This window comes from Nuphar pumila, chromosome 4 (genome assembly GCF_984573655.1).
Source record: "Nuphar pumila chromosome 4, dmNupPumi1.hap1.1, whole genome shotgun sequence".
Taxonomy (NCBI): domain Eukaryota; kingdom Viridiplantae; phylum Streptophyta; class Magnoliopsida; order Nymphaeales; family Nymphaeaceae; genus Nuphar; species Nuphar pumila.
In genome coordinates this window covers 143,546,050-143,563,711 of record NC_143252.1, presented here as the reverse complement: position 1 = coordinate 143,563,711, position 17,662 = coordinate 143,546,050, and the positions used below count along the sequence as shown (strand labels likewise).

General features: G+C 37.7%; 1 protein-coding gene across 1 annotated transcript; it reads right to left on the bottom strand.

The window, feature by feature from the left end:
- Positions 1–1,621: 1,621 nt before the first annotated feature.
- LOC149841447 (glucan endo-1,3-beta-glucosidase 3-like) lies at positions 1,622–5,249 on the bottom strand. Its single transcript, XM_090005266.1, has 4 exons — positions 5,195–5,249; positions 2,916–4,172; positions 2,428–2,455; positions 1,622–1,784 (listed from the first exon to the last, which is right to left on the bottom strand). Exons 1-4 carry the CDS (start codon positions 5,247–5,249, stop codon positions 1,622–1,624), a joined length of 1,503 nt encoding a protein of 500 aa, XP_089861392.1.
- Positions 5,250–17,662: the final 12,413 nt, after the last annotated feature.

Here is a 17,662-nt window from a genome sequence, read left to right as displayed (position 1 = left end):
GCGCCACGCGACGCTCAGTGGAGACCCCAAAACCTACTATGCATGTTCGGGGGGGGGGGGGGGGTTTGCACACTCAACACCCTCTCCTGTCAAGGCACCTAAGGCAAGGGAAAATCCTTTTGTTTGACCCCGAAAAAGGGATGCTTTCCGATGCGCTGGCTAAGCCAGCCGTACTTATGTTCGGGATCGTTCCCCGACGGTGTAAACCCGTGGCACACGCCTTGCCCCTAAAGAGTCACCAGGCTTTGGGCTGAGCAAGGGAAGAGCAGGGCTTATTCCTTGACTTTATTGACTTGCCCTCATTAAACTTTACAGTTTTATCCAACAGCCAACAGCGTATGCATACCACCTTCATAATCGTGTGGGCTAAAACAACACATGCGCATTCAAGAATCATTAATATTATAGTAGGTGAGACAAAGAAACTGGGATGGGTGAAACAACAAAGTTTCTGTTACTTAGAAGCCTAAAAAGATCAACCGTTTCTTTTTTAGGTCATTTTTTTAATGCAGAAGCACTGTATGCTAGCTCCACTACTGCTGACCATCCATCTCAACATTTCTTGAGATGAACACCTACACTCTCATGAGTGCTAAGTACATCCAGCTTGCAGAGGAAGTGCACCCTTGAGCACCAAATTACTTTCAGATTTTTTTCAAACTTCCAAAAAAGTCAATAGCATGCACAAACTAAGAGAAAGAAACAAAATCAATACAAATGCATAGACATTAAAGACGTCAAAGTGAACAAACAAAATGTGATTCAAAGAATACAAAAAAACAGGGTGGCAGTCCTGTACCAAGGGAAGGTGCAGCTCACCACGTGTAAAGGCATCGACTGAGAAAATAGAGAGAATGTCTCTTCATTTTGCTATTTCATGTTAAAAAAATATACTAAAAAGTTAAAAAAAAAACGTTATCTTTCTTATAAGAATCCGATTACAGGGAACACATGTTTTGCTGCCAAAAAAAAACAACATTGGACCCCAAATTTTTTAATAAAAAATACCAAAGAATAAAAATTGTACAATTTTTGAACTTCAATGTCACGTATCTCTGAAAGCATCAAAATTACAAAAATGGGCATCGTCTATTACAACTCTAAAACAACCCAGGAGCAAAAAAAGATATGCATGATTTCAATCAAAACCCAGAACTAAAACATAAAACAAAAACCACGAGCTCAGTATGAAAATCATTGCAAAAATAATAAAAACTATTTTTTTCCCAAAAAGAGAATGAAGAAAACCTTCATTTTACAACCTAAGTCAATAATAAATCGGGTTTCCTGGCCATATTCTGGCAATAAACATTCACTCCTTAAACCGAAATACTTTAAAGAAGAAAACATTTTTATAACCTTTTTAGTCCATTTTTTTTAATATGGAAGGGCAAAACGAGGAGGCATTCTCCTTATTTCCCCCACTCGAAGCTTTTACACGTGTCGAGCTGGTATATGCCATGACATATACACATGTTCCTTGGTACGGGGGGACTCCTGTCTTCCCAAATCAAGTTAACTCTCTCTCTCTCTCTCTCCCTTCACAACAACTTGCTGGTTATCCCGAGAAGATATAAAAAATAGCACTACCAGCAGCTTCAAGATGTTGGTTGATCAAGGACTACAAGAAGAATATGGCAGCACTGGATAGTGAAATTTCAACAATCAGAAGGCCACGGGCAACAGCTGAGACAAAACGGCTAGAAGAGCCACTGCTGGCTGCTGTGGAGTTAGATGCAGGAGCAATTGCGATGCCACTCGCAAAGGTGCCATTCTTGCCACCACTGCATTGAACCAACAAACATCATCCATATCAATATTATATAAGATGGAAATTCTGCACGGCCTATCACACACTTTTAAAGAAAAATATAATCACCTGCTCTAAAGACTAGTATTCTGTTATTAAAAGATATATGTTAAACAAGATCACACAAACCACATTGCAGGCTTCTATCCAATGAAACAAAAGCTAGACTGTTGATACATATGAACTAAGAATTTATTGTAACTCATACAAGGAAATAACTAATGACTGCATATGGTGGTAGTAACTTGCCAAGCACATTGCAGGCTTCTATCCAATGAAGTAGCTGTTTTATTAATACACCGGACCTATTGAATATAGAGAGAACAGATAGAACTCTTTTAAGATGAAATGCTGTGCAAAACTACTATGAATTACCATTACTGGCAAAGACAAATTTTTCAGTTTCATTAATAAGTATTCCCAAGCCGCTGGTTAGGGGAAGCCTTATATCAGATACAGGAAGACAATACAAGTTCAACAAAAGGATGACAAACCCATATAGCGTAGAGCGTAAAGAAAACGCCAAGACAAGACTCATAGATGTGCAACATGAAAAAAAAAAGCACTTGGAAGAATAGTTGAACACCAAGAAGGCAAGAAAGAAATCAAAGCATTACCTTCCAGGAAACGCACAGGAATCATGACCTGCAATGAAGACCAACAGGAGAAAAACTTTAGAAACCAAGTCAGAAGAACAAGCCAGAATAAACATGAGCACTGTAAGAAAAAGCTTCCTAGAACACACTACAAGCCTACTAGTAGCATCAAATTCACAACTTTCCAGCTTATTTGTACCCAAAAAAGTCTTGACAGGAAATTCCAGCCAATATCAAATATATGGATCATTAGGTTATAAATTGAATCAGAGTACATTTTACTGAAATACAACTTTGATGTCACACATTATTGATCAAGAAGTTTGGTAGGACATAAAATTCAAAATGGTCAATGAAACTTGTGGTTCCCCCCCAAAAAAAAACTCGACCAAAAATTGAAGCTGATGTTCTGAGTAAACTCTCAAAAGGATGCAATGCAGCCTATTTACATATTCGTCAATCAACATGTTAACCAAGGAAAAAGAGGAAGAATAAGGAAAAGGAATTACTTGGGTCGGTAGTCGTGATGGTGGCTACACCCTTGAAATCACAGGTTCCAGAACCCATTCCAATCAGACGGTAGTAAGCATTGAAAGCATATGAGGCATGGGCCTGGACCGTATCTGGCTCATAACATGATTGACCCTGTAAGATTGGCGTGCAATCCACCTTCCCTGGTCCGCAAGTCCAGTCCAATGCTGCCTGCAAGAGCTTGTCATCAGCTCCACTCATAGCAATGCAATAAGTTTGATTGGTCGTGTCGTTTGCCAAAACCACCCCTGATCCAGTCAAATGCAGAGTATAAACTGGAGTTCCATCAGCCTGGAACAACCCCCAGTTCCTCTCTGAAACAGGCCCAGGTTTCAAATCTTCATTATACAGCTCGTAGATATACGTGCTCACCGGAATGCCAGGATGATTTGGAGTCCCAGTATTGTTCAGTACATGCCGAATCAAATTACTATTATATGTATCAGCATTGTCGATTGTAGCTGCAGGTTCAGCTGTTGGATCACCACGAGATGGCCAGCCAGATTCCGTGACAACAATGGGAATGTTAGTGAAGTTCAGAAATGACATTGCAAAGTAACAGGCATCGAGGATAGCATCGAAGACATTAGTATAGTGCAGCAGAGTGTTGGAGTCGACGGCCTCTTTGTTAGGAGGGAGGGGTCGGAGAAGAGCATAATCAAGTGCAATAACTCCATTGCTCTGCATGTAGACATAATATGGGTAGACATTGAGCATGAAGTATGAGTTGCTCTGCTGCAGGAATTGAAGGATCGGCACAAGTATCGGGTTCAAAGTGTGGTTGAAAAATGCCTGGGACGGCGGGAAAGAGTCCAGGATGATGTCCGACGAGTGCGGAGTGCTGACCTTAACAGTTGAGGCTAGATCGGATGCTACAAGAGCAAAGTGGATGAATTTCATGGCAGAGAGCAGGACGGGGCCAGCATTGGGGAGAGTGGTTAGCACCTCGTTGCCGACGGCAATGGCCGTAATGTTGGTGGCGGGGAAGAAGGCGACCACGTTCTTCGCCACCCAATTGGCAGCAGTGGAATTGGATTGGCCGATTGCCAGCAGCTGGTTGTTAGGCACAGTTACAGTAACCCGGATTCCGGTGTTGGCGAGGGCCGTCAGCATCCCGCGGTCAGCGTCGAAGAGACGGACATTATTGATCTGCTGAGTCTTGAGGAGCGCCACCACCTGCGTTGGGGACGGCATGTTGCTCACAGACGTTCCTAAATTCACTCCCACGAAGGCCCCTGTTTGTGTGAAGAAAGCACAGCAGCGTTTTCAGAAATTTGAATTCAAAGATTTTTGAATAATTTTCCTCCATACACCCCACTCGCAGACATCTATACAAAAGTTCAACAAAACTTTGAAATGTGTGGAAAACGCAGGAAACGCACTTTACTTTTAGATGGCACTATAGCATACTACCCCCTAATTGATGTTAACAATTTTGGTAGGAAAGAGTTGTTCTGCAAAAGCAGATTTCCCATGATAAAAAGCTCGTACTATTTACAAAAACAACTTATTTACACAAAGCTACCAAAAATTTTGACTTATTACGTTTCACTACCTACTTTATTTAAATGCATTGCAAATACCTGCTTGAAGTATAAAATGGCATTTATCCTTTTTTTTCTTTTTTTTTTCCTTCTGTTCATCTTATGGTCTTTTCTTTTGTGGAACAAGTCAACATGAGCTCATTTCAGTCATTTTTTTCGAATAACCAAAGGCCGACTAATTGATTTCGGACCAAGAAACGTAGGTTATAAATACAGGTGGTAAATGTAATAAAAGAAACATCAGTCGGTTTCTTGTAAATAGATGATAAGTTAAAGGGCATTTTGTAAATTACTCCAAATAAACAACCCGCAGATTTTGGTACGAGCTTTGAGAAACCCTGATGGGGATAGATTCCCCAGTACCAAGGGTGGTTTGATTTGAGCTCCCCAAAAGGTTATCTTCCTTCACTTCAAACCAGAAGGGCTGTCGAGTAGTTTAGGGAGTAAAAAACCAGGGAGAACAAAGTCACAAACACAACACACTGACAACAGAGACGAAAGGAAAAGAAAGCAGCACAAGGCCTTTCTCACTAGTTTGAGAGATCACCCTTGCCTTCATCCATTCTCAAGATTGGTACCAAGAAATAAACTGAAACAAAATGACCAAGCACTCTCTGAATCACAGAAGAAATGGCAAAAGGAGAGAACCCCTCATGAGAAAAGATGATAAACCCAAGTAAGGATAGAAAGAGGAGAGATGGGGAGTTGAGTACCTTCATCTCCGGCCACAGATATAGCAAAAAAGAGGAGCAGGAGAATGATAGACATTGCTTCCTTCCACTCTCCTTCAGCCCCCGAGAGCTACACAGAGGAGCTTAGACTGGGGATGATGGGAAAAGATAGAGCTGAGAAAACAGTACCTAGAGGAGAGAGAGAGAGAGAGAGAGAGAGAGAGAGAGCAGCCCTATCTCTCTTTGATTTTATATATCCCTCCTTCAGACACTGTGCCTCTGTCCGTGAGCAGGGGGAAGGGCAGATTTACGAGGGAACCCTTACATTTGTCCATGAATGACAAAAATGTCGTACTTTTTTAATGACGATATTGCCTTGAATAAATGGTCATATTACCAGACATAGGCTTGGAAATAAAAAAAACGACTTGAAAGTAAAAAAAAAAAAATTGCACCGTGGCCAATGAAAACAGGAGAAAAAAAAAAGAAATTTTCAAAAAACGCACCTGGGAGGCGCTGATAAAAAGACGAATTAGTTTCCAAGGGTACATTCGACTGCTCCTTTAAAAAAAAAATACGGGTCTCATGTGATTTAATCAAAAAAGTTATTATTTTGAGGGTAAATAAGTCTGTAACTTTTTTTTTTAAAAGGCAAACTGAGGTTAAGCATACCCCTACCAGTTATACAACTATACCATTAGGTTTTGAACCTACAACATCCCAGCACAAGGTGACGTGTTGGTCCTACCATACAAGCGGAGTCTCCACTGGTAAATAAATCAGTAACTTCATATATCAACTCAACTCGAACTTTTTTATAAGAATTCAACTGGAGTTACTGATGAAAATGTGTTTTTAATTAACGGAGCATAAATTTAGATGCGTTTTAATAATATAAAAAAATTAGGTGTGTTTTTTTCGTTTTCGTCAAAACTTTAGGTGTATTTTTTAATATTCCTCAAAAAAAAAAAAAAAGATGAAACTTTCATGAGCTAAAAATTAGCACGGAGAATGAACTTCATGTAGTATGGTAAAAATTATGAAAATTTTGCCTTGAAAGTTGCACATAAATTTTATAAGGTCGTTTTCTTTTGGAGAGGTAAGCTAGGGGGGGTAATCTCATAGGATTCGAGCTCACTACGGTAGTGTGATGTAACAACCATCTAGCTATTCATTGTCAACTTCGTGATCCAAAGCATGCTCCTATTGAATGAACCTGCAGAGTCCAATTAAACAAATAAAGTTTTATTGGATACTGATCAAGCCAAACAAATAGTACGGACACATGATCAGGTGATACCCCTTCTTGAGCTACTGTCTTGGATATATGTTGCCATCCATACTTAAAAAGACTTTGAGATCCAAGTTGAAAAATTGAGCTAGCCGATTCAGCTTAACCAAGTCAATAGCTCATCCATACTTTTTGTGCTTTTCTAATTTATTTAAATACTTGTTTTTAATTTTAATTATTTTCCCCAAGAAATATTTGAAACATACTAGAAGGGGTGTCAACGGGTTGGGTTCAAACCCAGGTGAAACCAGACTAGATTTTTGAGTATGGTATCGGGTCTAATTGAGTCTACTATAAGAGAAACCATACCCGGACCCATAAGAACTATATGAACCAGACCTGCTAAAATAATATTTTTTATTAATTTTTATAATGAAAAATTACAGGTCTTAATCAGAACTCGAGTCGGGTCGGGTATAAAATTTTACAAACTATACCCGGGTCCATGTATTAATCGGACCTTCAGGTCGAGACCTGGGTCTTCTTATTTGTCACCGTACCTTGACTGTTTGGTACGGGTCAGGTACGGATAAACCCGACCCGTTGACACGCCTACATATGATATGATAGAGAAGCATGTGGTTTGCTCTATCCATCACGTGTCACCTGCCCCTAACATAGGCAATGGGAAAAGACCTGCAATGTACGGCCGTTAATTCCAAAACAAAAATTGTAGCCGTTGGGTTCACGGCTTACGAGAACCGCCTGATGTGCCAGCCAGGTCCGATCAACGGTCACATTTACGTACAGTGCTTTTCTCTTTTCCTTTTCTTTTTGTCCTCTTTCATTCCTTTGGTCCCAATGCCCGTTTTTTTGTTTGAAAAAGAAAAAAATAGAACCGTTGGTATTCGGTACATTCTCAGCCCTTATCCCTCAACATTGCCTAACTTCTTGCTCCTACATTCCCATGCATAAGGGTAGAACAAGCCTAAGTGACAAGTGTGAATTATGGAATGAGAGCTTTTGTTTACCTCACATTTGCTGAATGTGATCAAATGAGAAAGAGAAATCAAATAATACAAGGCATATGGGACCCTTTGAATAAGATTAGCATGGTGGCAAATCCTTAGAGCACTTAATTAGTTTTATTTGATTGTTACAAATCTTGTGTTCAAGGCGATCTCAAATCCTTTTGTCATAGATCGTAAAATTTGTACTACATAGATCTTTGGCTCGAGCCTCCTAGCTCCTTTGGCCAGAGGTCTTTGTATTTAGTGGCCTTTTGAGAATCTTGGAATTAAGGATTTGAAATTCCTTGTTAGCAAAACCAGAGATTAGCTAGCATAGGCCCGATGTTAAATTTCACCCTCAATTCTACGAAGATCAAACACACCCTCAAGCGTCCTTTATGTTCTACAAAAAATATTATCAATAATGTTATATTCACATATGATTGCAATTAAATATATTTATTGTTTTTTTAATGAAAAATAATCACTTTTTTAATTTAAAATAATTATGATAATGAGAGAATCTATGCACTTTTATACATGATCCATATGACATATCAATTTAAATATATAAATAAAATCTCATTGACCAAATCAATGATCTAAATTAGAAAATATGATCATAAATAATTAATTAAAATATTTAAGCTTATCTAGATTAATCAAATTTCAAATAATAGATATTTACAATTAGAAACAAATATGTAATTATATTCAACAATCATAAATATGGTTTTAGTTATGATTAGAATAAAATCAAGCTTATTTAAATAAACAACTAAATCTGTCAAAACAAAAACCGTTTAATTTTCATGCAATTTTAGACACGAAAGAAGATGAATTTTCTTTTGTTTTAAAAATAAAAAATTTAGAAAATTGGAAAAGCTTTCTAATGCATAAAAAATACTAAATTATGACATATGATTGCGAAGTTATGACTTCTGCAAGCTGACTAATTTAAGTGTTATTTAATTTCGGGTATAATCTGACTCAAATATATATGTATAGGATCTAAGTACTAATTTGAATAAATAATATATATAAATTAATAAAAACATCAAAAAAAGAAATCATATATTTTCTCAACCAAAACTTACAAATTCATGTTAATTGAAAAAAAAAAAACAATGCACAATGCTAGATCGACTTACTTTAACTTAAACCACCATAAAAAAAAGAACTGGGCTTAGCTTTTGTGTCCACTTTAGGTTTAAAAGTACATTTAATATGGCAGATATAAGCCTTCCTCTTGTCTACATGACATACGGCTAACTATAAGAATTTCTCTATTGTTCATTCTTAAAGTGAGACGCTTTATTTATAGAGTAAAGGCACTGTAGTCTTTCATTAAGAAAACATCTCTCAGTTGATGCCAACCTCTAACCACACATTTTTAATTGATAAGGCCGTCCCTCATTATGTAATATTTTATTTAAAATAAATCTTTAAAAGTTATAAAAATTTTAGGAATACAAAAAAATAAAATTTAACAAAGATAATAATTACAAACATGTACCAAAAATAAGATTTACAAAAAAACTTGTTTAGTAAATCATGACTTTGACTCAATTTATGGATATTTACTAGTATAATAACTGAGACTACATTGAAAGATGTATTATAGGTCTGACTTTAATATAAGTTGCTCATGCTAGTCACCATTACAAGCATAAAAAAAGGTGTGCTCACTTTAATATAGACATACAATACAAATATAAGACACATTGATTGTGTAAAACCAAAGTTCACATAGCCAATCATATTTTGAATGCTTTTAACGAGTCTGGTTATTAACTATTGTCTCTCAATAAGGCTACTTTTTCCACACAAATCAAATTGCTTAACTGGCAGAGATTCAATGTTGAGTTTTTTGCAAGAATGTGTGTCACATGTTGCATGGTCTCTGTTGGGTCCTCAAGTGATTTTTCCATAGTGGTATCATGAGTAAGTCTATTTCTTAAAAGCTTCATTTTCAAGAGATGCTACTGCAAAAAAAGAATAAGATGCATTGTATCACCCCAACTCACTCAAACTTATACCCTTAACTTGATTTGTGAGACATCAAAAGCCATTCTAAGTCTTAAACTGGATTTTTTTTTTGTTCAAATTGATACAACTTATATAAGTTTCTAGATGAGCTCATACTGCAACCAAAACTGGTAAAACCATGTTAATATCTTATATAAGTCATAGTTGCATGAACAATAGTTTATCAACAAAATCACAACCATATCTGAATATTCAATCCATAGGTTTTTCTCTGTTTTGGATGGAGAGAAAAAATGCAAATCGTGGAACTGGCATGACATTTGTCGATGCCAGTTTCATGTTTGGTCTATCACCATCGAGAAGTGGTAGTCGGCAACTCCAATGCCGATTCCACTCTTGACGATATGCTCGACTGCCTTCGACGTTCTTCTCATCTACCACACTAATGCCTTACCTACCCCCTTAACTCCATGCCACCCTCTCTCTTTTCTCTCTCATTCTCAACCCATTTTCCAAGTCAAAGGGCCACTAAAAAAGAAAGAAGAAAAAGAAAAAAAAAAGAAAAGGAAAAAAAAGGAAGAGAAAGAGATCTTGGCCTATGCAGGTATGCAGTAAGCTTGTTTTTGTTAATCATAGCCCACCAAGCCATCACTAGTGGTCACAATCCGACCATGAGGGGCCTCCTATGAGTATGCAAAAGTAACAAAGAAAAAAGAGAAAATAATGAGAAGAAGAGTGGTAAGAAGTTGATGGAGAACAGGAAAAGAGAGAATGTAAAGATCAAAGCTAAGAAGCAGGCGATGATCGATGGAGATTCTCACCTAGCTCAGAGAAGGTGAATAGTGAATGAGAGCAACTAAGCGAGAGTTATTTGTTCTTTTTTTTAGAAAATAAAATAAAAAATTAAATGAATAATTTGTCATCATAATCTCTGTTGAATGACAATATAAAAAGTTGCAATTACATATATTCCCAGCCAACAAACTAATGCAAATGGATTAAAATGCGCGCACTAAAATTATTTTTAATGTTAAAACTATAATTATGAAAAGATGATAAGACTGACTGCCATGATTACATTTTGGGCTAAAGCCAAAGTAAAAAAAAATTGCAATTGTGCAACGGCCCTACCAAATATTATAATACCAATAGATAAAATGGTATAATAAAAATATTTACTTAAGGTTAAAATCATATTTTTCAAAATATTTATTTTCTCAAGAACATGATAGTTTTTTTATAGTCATTTCAAGTATATTATTAATATGAAAACCGAAGCAGGTTATATGTCCCCCCCCCCGCCCCCAAGACGATCGTTAGCTACATCTCGTGTTCGAGGATCCGAATGAATGCCACATATATAAGCACGTAGGGATCGTATCCCCGTGTGTGACGGCGTCACCTAGCATCAGAGTTGCAAAGACTTAAGTATCCTTTACCGCTATTCTCATTATGAAACGACTGTTGGAGAAAAGAACAAAAATGCCCTCCATCTAGAAAAGTGAAGCATCGATTTGAGAAAAGAACAAAAATACCTTCCATCTAGAAAAGTGAAACATCAGTTCAAGAAAAGGACTAAATTGTCCTCAATGTAGAAAAGAGAGGATGATCTTAACTCTTAAAATAGTCCAAACATTCTGTTTTCGCCCAAAATAGTAAACTTTTGCAACTTCTGCTGTAATGGGAGTTCCCTTTGATGACGCACCCTTTGCCGTCGTCTTGGACCCTCCTTTGCTGTCGTCAGCTACCACCAGACCCTCCTTTGCCATCGTTTGTTTCCACCGAAGTACCATTTGTCATCGTCTGTTGTCGCTGGAGCAACCTTTGCCTTCGTATGCTGCCATCGAAGCACCCTTTGACGTCGTCTACTGCCACCAGAGCATCTTTTGTCATCGTCTGTGCAGTGGCAGCATCGTTGCCACCATCGACTGTGTCTCCCTTCTGGGTGTTGTATAACTTTTCTTCCATTCATGCCTAAATATGCTATATGAGTTCAACTTGTACCACCTTGTAGCTGGAGCTACACACACACCGCCCTTTTGTTCGCCTTCTAATAGCACTTGAATGATCTAAATTCTTCAAATGCGACAGCTGCCTCACCAGTGGTGAACTCGGATGCAATAAGGTTGGATACAACCAAGCTTACACCTCAACGTGTCACTCTTAGCATAGAAAAGGCTGGCCATCATGACATGGTCACCCAAAAAAACTTCAAGAAAATGATAAAGAGAGAGCACGAAGAAGAGAAAGGAGAAGGGCTAAGTTCGCTGAGGAAATGACTTGAGACTCTTGGAGTTTATATATACGTCAACGGAATGGTTTAGAGGACCGTTCGCATGAGCTCAACAAAGCCAAACAGGTGGCATGCAATCATTTAATGTCCAAACAAATAGCATGCACCCATTTAAGGCCCAAATGACCACCACAATGGGTTGCTTGTGCTCACTCGTTATCCCAACATGCCAAAGATGTTGAAGCTAGCCATTAAGGCTAGTTGTCACTCTTCATATAGGTTTTAAATTACCTTTAATTGTCCTAATCAACTATCAAACGGTTTAAAAAAATAAAAGTTTTTTTTAAAAAAAATTATGAAGTATAAAATTATTCAAAATTAAGTGATACAAAGATTAGTCAAAGTCAAAGATTGATTTATACTGAGTCGAATAAGAATCCAAAGTTTAAAGTTCAAAGTTCAATTGACAAGTCTCAAGGAGGCTTTGCCTTTTAAGTCAACTCTACACATTTTAAAACCAATGTGTTTTTTCAAAAATGTTGAATGTAAGAATAAACATATTTCATAAAATAGACTTTTCTTTCAAAATATATTTTCCAAAAAACAAAGCAATAAGAAGATTATTTAACCATAGAGCTTGGTAAAAAAAAAAACTATAATTTTCCAAAAACCACATCTATTGTGGACGTTGATCTTTGGGTAACTTCTCCACCTCTGCCACAACCGAAAGGAGAGATATGATCGAGGCTGTGAGAGGGAGGAGAAGAGAGGTATTGATCAATAGAACACAAAAATGATCATTCAAAGAATAAAAAATAAAAGACAAAAAAAAAGATGATGGACAAAAAAACAGGAAAAAAAAACCACCTATTACGGAGGTCGTTGTCTCCTTCTTGGTTAAATATTAAAAAAAAAAACAACCTACCTAAAAAATATGAAAAGTGAATTGAATCAGCCCCTTTTGAATCATCTTTGGGCTGATTCAATCTGAATCGATACCGATCAACAATTTTAAAGAGAGAGAACATTGCTTGGTGTGCGATGGTAGTTTTAGAGAGAGATCATTGCTTGGTGTAGTGGTAACTTGGTGCAATGGTAAGGCAACACGAGAGAGAGAGAGAGAGAGAGAGAGTAAATGTTTTTCAACCTCATGAATAACTGCAGTAGATGGAACATTAAATACATTTAATTAATGGCAAAATCTAGCAATAGTAAGAAGAAACAAAGTTGGCAACAGAAATAATGAAGAATCACTACGGAAATTGCTGAATAGTGGAATCATCGTAATAAATAAACACGTACATTCGAAATAATGTATTATGTACGATAAGTTGTCACTTGCGGCTCTTAAGCACATCCTTTGGGCTGAGTTTGGATCAGGTGGTGATATGCCAAAACACAATCTTTTTGTGTTTTGAAATCACTGCCGTCGGTAGTTTTTATTTGTGTAACAATGACATCAGCACTTTTTTTTGTGGGTGCTATTTTTGTCAATGAATAATGGTGACGATTTCAAAGCACAAAAACTGTGTTTTGGCATATCACCTGATAGGACATACAAAAGAGTGGGTCAGAATAATTTTCCCACAGACAATGTTGTCAGTATGGGAATCGAACCTGTATCGTTTGGCCAACGATTCATGTGAATCGAGCAAAACCGATTCTCAAGTGAATCATTGTGGCAATCAGAACGTGACACGTGTAAAAGCCATAAAAATATATAAAATAATTTTAAGCTATTTTTTACATTTATTAAAAAATAGCTAATTCAGGTCAGTATCGTATTGATTTTCTGGCGATATGATACATATCAACCGATTCAAGCCGATAAGATAGATATCGGCCAATACACACCGACACTGACAACACTGCCCACAGCATCTCATTGGGAACAGTTAGATGTGTACCGAAGATTGAATATAACCAGAGAATCGGTTATATACAACAATACACCCTGATCTGCAGCATAATTACTTCTAGTTACATGGATCTCATTGTTGCATTTGTTTTATCAGATCATTGTTGCAAGTTGTCTTGGAAAAATATCACCGGATTCAGCATGGTTGATTTGAAAGGAATCGACTTTTTGGTTAAATCTGATCCTTCAGATGGATTCAAAATGGTCCATTTGATAGGAATTTGACCTTTTAAATAGTTGGTTTTATAGATATTGATTTTTAAATTGCAAAAAATCCTTCAAACAGGTAGAATTTTGCTGATATACGATCTAAACAAACATATACTTCATATCCAAGAGTTTAGATTTGATCAAAATAACCAAATAACAATATCAATGATGGGTATGATGTTATGGATGACTAGATCTTGTATCCTATTGTTCTCATATGGTTGGAGAGGGCTTGTAAATGTCACCAAGTGCTAGGACATCACAGGTTATATATATATATATATATATATATATATATATATATATATATATATATATATATATATATATATATATATATATATGCTATGGGAACAACAACAACAACAACTACGCCTTCATCCCAAAACAATTGGGGTCGGCGATATGAACCAAAAGAGAAGATCATTACATGAATCCTTCTCCTCCAATCATTTTTATCCAATGCCATGTCCTCGGTGAGGTTCAAAGCATTCATATTGTAACGCCCCAAAATTTTAACCCAGATTTTTTAGGATTTTTTTTTTATAAAGTGAAAACAACTAATAATTCCAGAGTTAAGCATTTCAGAACGATACAAGAAGGTAAAAGCAAACCACACCATTTATTTTTATTTCAATAATAATAGAATCCAACATCAAAGTTTATCCCATTATGAGTCTCAAGACAAACATTTCAATCTGAAAGAAAGTAGGACCGCCAGGGAACAAGTAGATCAAGTCTTGGTCAACGCCTCATCCCGCTTCGCTCATAGAACTACTCTGTGGCTGAAAATGATAAAAATTATAGGAATTAAACTACCACGTCTAAGTAGGAAAAACTATAATTTTTCTTGCAAGTAGATCATGTGTCAAGTATGTGATGTGGGTGTCGTGTGTGATTTTCAGCCTATACGTAAGCACATAAAGAAGTCGATGCAATAGCAATAACAAACATATATCTAAGTAGAGAAGTAGATTTTGCAATAATTATAATTAAGCAAGTAAAGCATTTTATGCAACTACAACAATTAAGCAAGTAAGGTATTAAGCAATTAAAGCAAATTTTGTAACAACACTAACAGGAACATGCATAACATCTATGTAACATCCACAATATGTATTCAATTATCTCATATTTGCACCTTTTTAGGATGTTGTTTCATCACAAGCACCGAATATAAAGCATGCTGAAAGAATATGCAAATGTCTCTTTAATGACTCCATCACAGTGATACCTAACTGTTCTAATTGATGTTTATTTTTTTTTCTTATCCCGCAGGTACACACGAGCCGAGGCAACCATCACAGAAGAGAACGTTCAGGGGTATATTATTCAACTTGTTTCATTAACCCGAACATTCTAACTGTGACTGAAATCCCAAAGGAGCGTCCAGTGACTGAGAGAAACTCTCAAAGGCCAAAACCCAAAACAGGATGCATCCCTAACTTCTGCAGAAGAACAAAGAGCTACCACCTAGAACATATTGGTAGTTCGGGTCCCCCAACTCCGAGGATTGGGACCAACGAGTCGCTTTACGCTCGAAACAGTAAAACACATGTCCCTGAAGTTTTGTACCACCTACTCTCTCTAAGGTAAGCCCGAAACTGAGGGAGTTGGTTTAATTATTTAATTTTTTTCCCGAAGTACAAGGCATTTCCCAACTTCCTTCTACTGTCTTAGCAGTAGATCCCAACCTTGGTCATTTTACCAAGGTGTGTAAACCATCCCAATTCCTTTCTATATTAATTGCATAAACCCACACAGAGTGCTCCGGTGCCTTTAAACCAGTCAAACACACAAGCCCAGGTACCTTTAAACCAGTCAGGCCAAAGGAATTAAATTTAAGTTTCTCTTTAGTGTTATGATCATTATCCAGAATACTTCGGTACCTTTTGTTAGATTTATATCTGTATTGGATATGGATCCGATTTCAGGATCCATATCCGAACAGATCCAAACGAATGTGGCATACTTGTAATTTCTGTGTTGTTTTATTATAAATACATACAGCAAAGAGGGTATCGATATCACGTACCCTATTTTCCCATTCAGCATCCTTTTTCTCTTTCTCTCTCCCTCTTCTCTCTTCTCTTCTCCCTAAATTTGTATTTTCAGGTTGAAGGCAGATCTCCAAGGCTTGAAGGTGCAGATTCTAACATGGTATCAGAGCATCCGTGATCGATCTTTTTCCTGTATTCACGCCTGTCACGATAGAGCAAGTCCTCTTCACGATCGAACGAGTATTCTGCAGGATCAAGCGAGCCTTCACGCCTGTCGCGATCGAGCAGCGAGTCTTCACGCCTGTTGCGATCGAGCGAGCATTCTTCAGCCTCTCAGCCACGATTGATCACGATTAAACCTCGCTCCACCGAGCCACGACTGATCACGATCAGATAGTCTTCACGCCTGTCAATCAGACCTCGCTGGTTCGCTGGTTTTTCTTCTTTGCAGCTGCCAATCAAATCTCATTTCACCGAGCAACATCACGATCAAACCTCGTTCCACCGAGCATCTGTGGACACGCAGTCAAGTATTTTTACCTGTCAATGACTGCTGAGCATTGATTATCTCACTCCAGTTGAGCATTAGCAGTCGAGCATCCTTGCCTGTCCACGTCTGCTGAGTATTGAACTTCTCATTTTTTTTTAGCCGAGTATTATTTTTTTTTTAAGGGCAATATTATATCAGCATCATAATGTCTACCCTCTCTTCGAGTTTTCTTTCCCAACTCATTTCCCAAAAGTTAACCCATTCCAACTATTTGACGTGGAAACGTCAGATAGTCCCTTTCATTAAGAGCCATTGTCTGTATGGTCACATTGATGGCTCCACCCTAGTCCCGCCTGAATTCATCTTGGGTGAAACAAAGGAGGCTACCAGTTCAGGGACCGCTACAAATAATATCCCTAACCCAGCATATGCTGTATGGATGGCACATGACCAGGCTTTAGTGGCTTATATTACTTCTACTCTCTCTGAAGAAGTACTTGCAGGCATTGATGATGATATCTCGGCTTTCCAACTATGGAATACACTTGCAAAGACATACTCTCAAGTTTCAGAAGCTAGATATCTTCAATTGAAGCGTCAATTTCAAAGTATCAATAGAGGCTCTAGATCTGTACTTGAGTATCTTTATGAAATTAAAAATGTAAGCGATCAACTTGCTGTTATAGGTCATCCTATTTCAGACAAGGATAAAGTCCAGCAGGCCCTTAGTGGTCTAGGGTCAGAGTTTGATATATTTTGCACTGCCCTAGAGGTTCTCCCTGTCTTACCCTCTTTTGAAGACTTAAAGGCAAAACTGATTCAGCATGAGGCTAGTAGAGTTCACAGGCATGATGCTTCTATTCCTACTTCGGCTAGTATTTTAGTCACCTCTACACATGGTACGTCAGGGCAGCGTGCACACATCTTGGGTCATACATCTGGACAAGGAAAGGGTATTCTCCCTACTCCTCAGGGCAGCACTCATGTTAACTTGCCGAAGCGCATCCCTACATGTTTTTATTGCAACAAGAGAGGACATGTTAAATCTGAATGTTGGCACAATCCTCAGAACAAATCTAAGGGAGGTCGACGTGATCACAGGCCAAACCCCTCTGCCATTCCTAGATCGTCTTCCTCCTCCTTCACACCTGATGCTCAACAACTCCTAATGACGGCGATTTCTAATCTGAATCTCAAGCAAAACAATGATGGTGTCTGGTATGTGGACTCCGGTGCTGCCGCCCATGTGACTGATGATGCAGGTAAACTATCTAGTGTTTCTCCATACTTAGCAAGAGGTTCTGTAGTTACAGGTGACGGCACCCATCACAAAATCACTCACATTGGAAATGCACATGTGTCTTTGCCAAATACTTCTCTTCCTTTACAAAATGTTTTAGTTGTTCCTAATGTTAAGAAAAACATCATT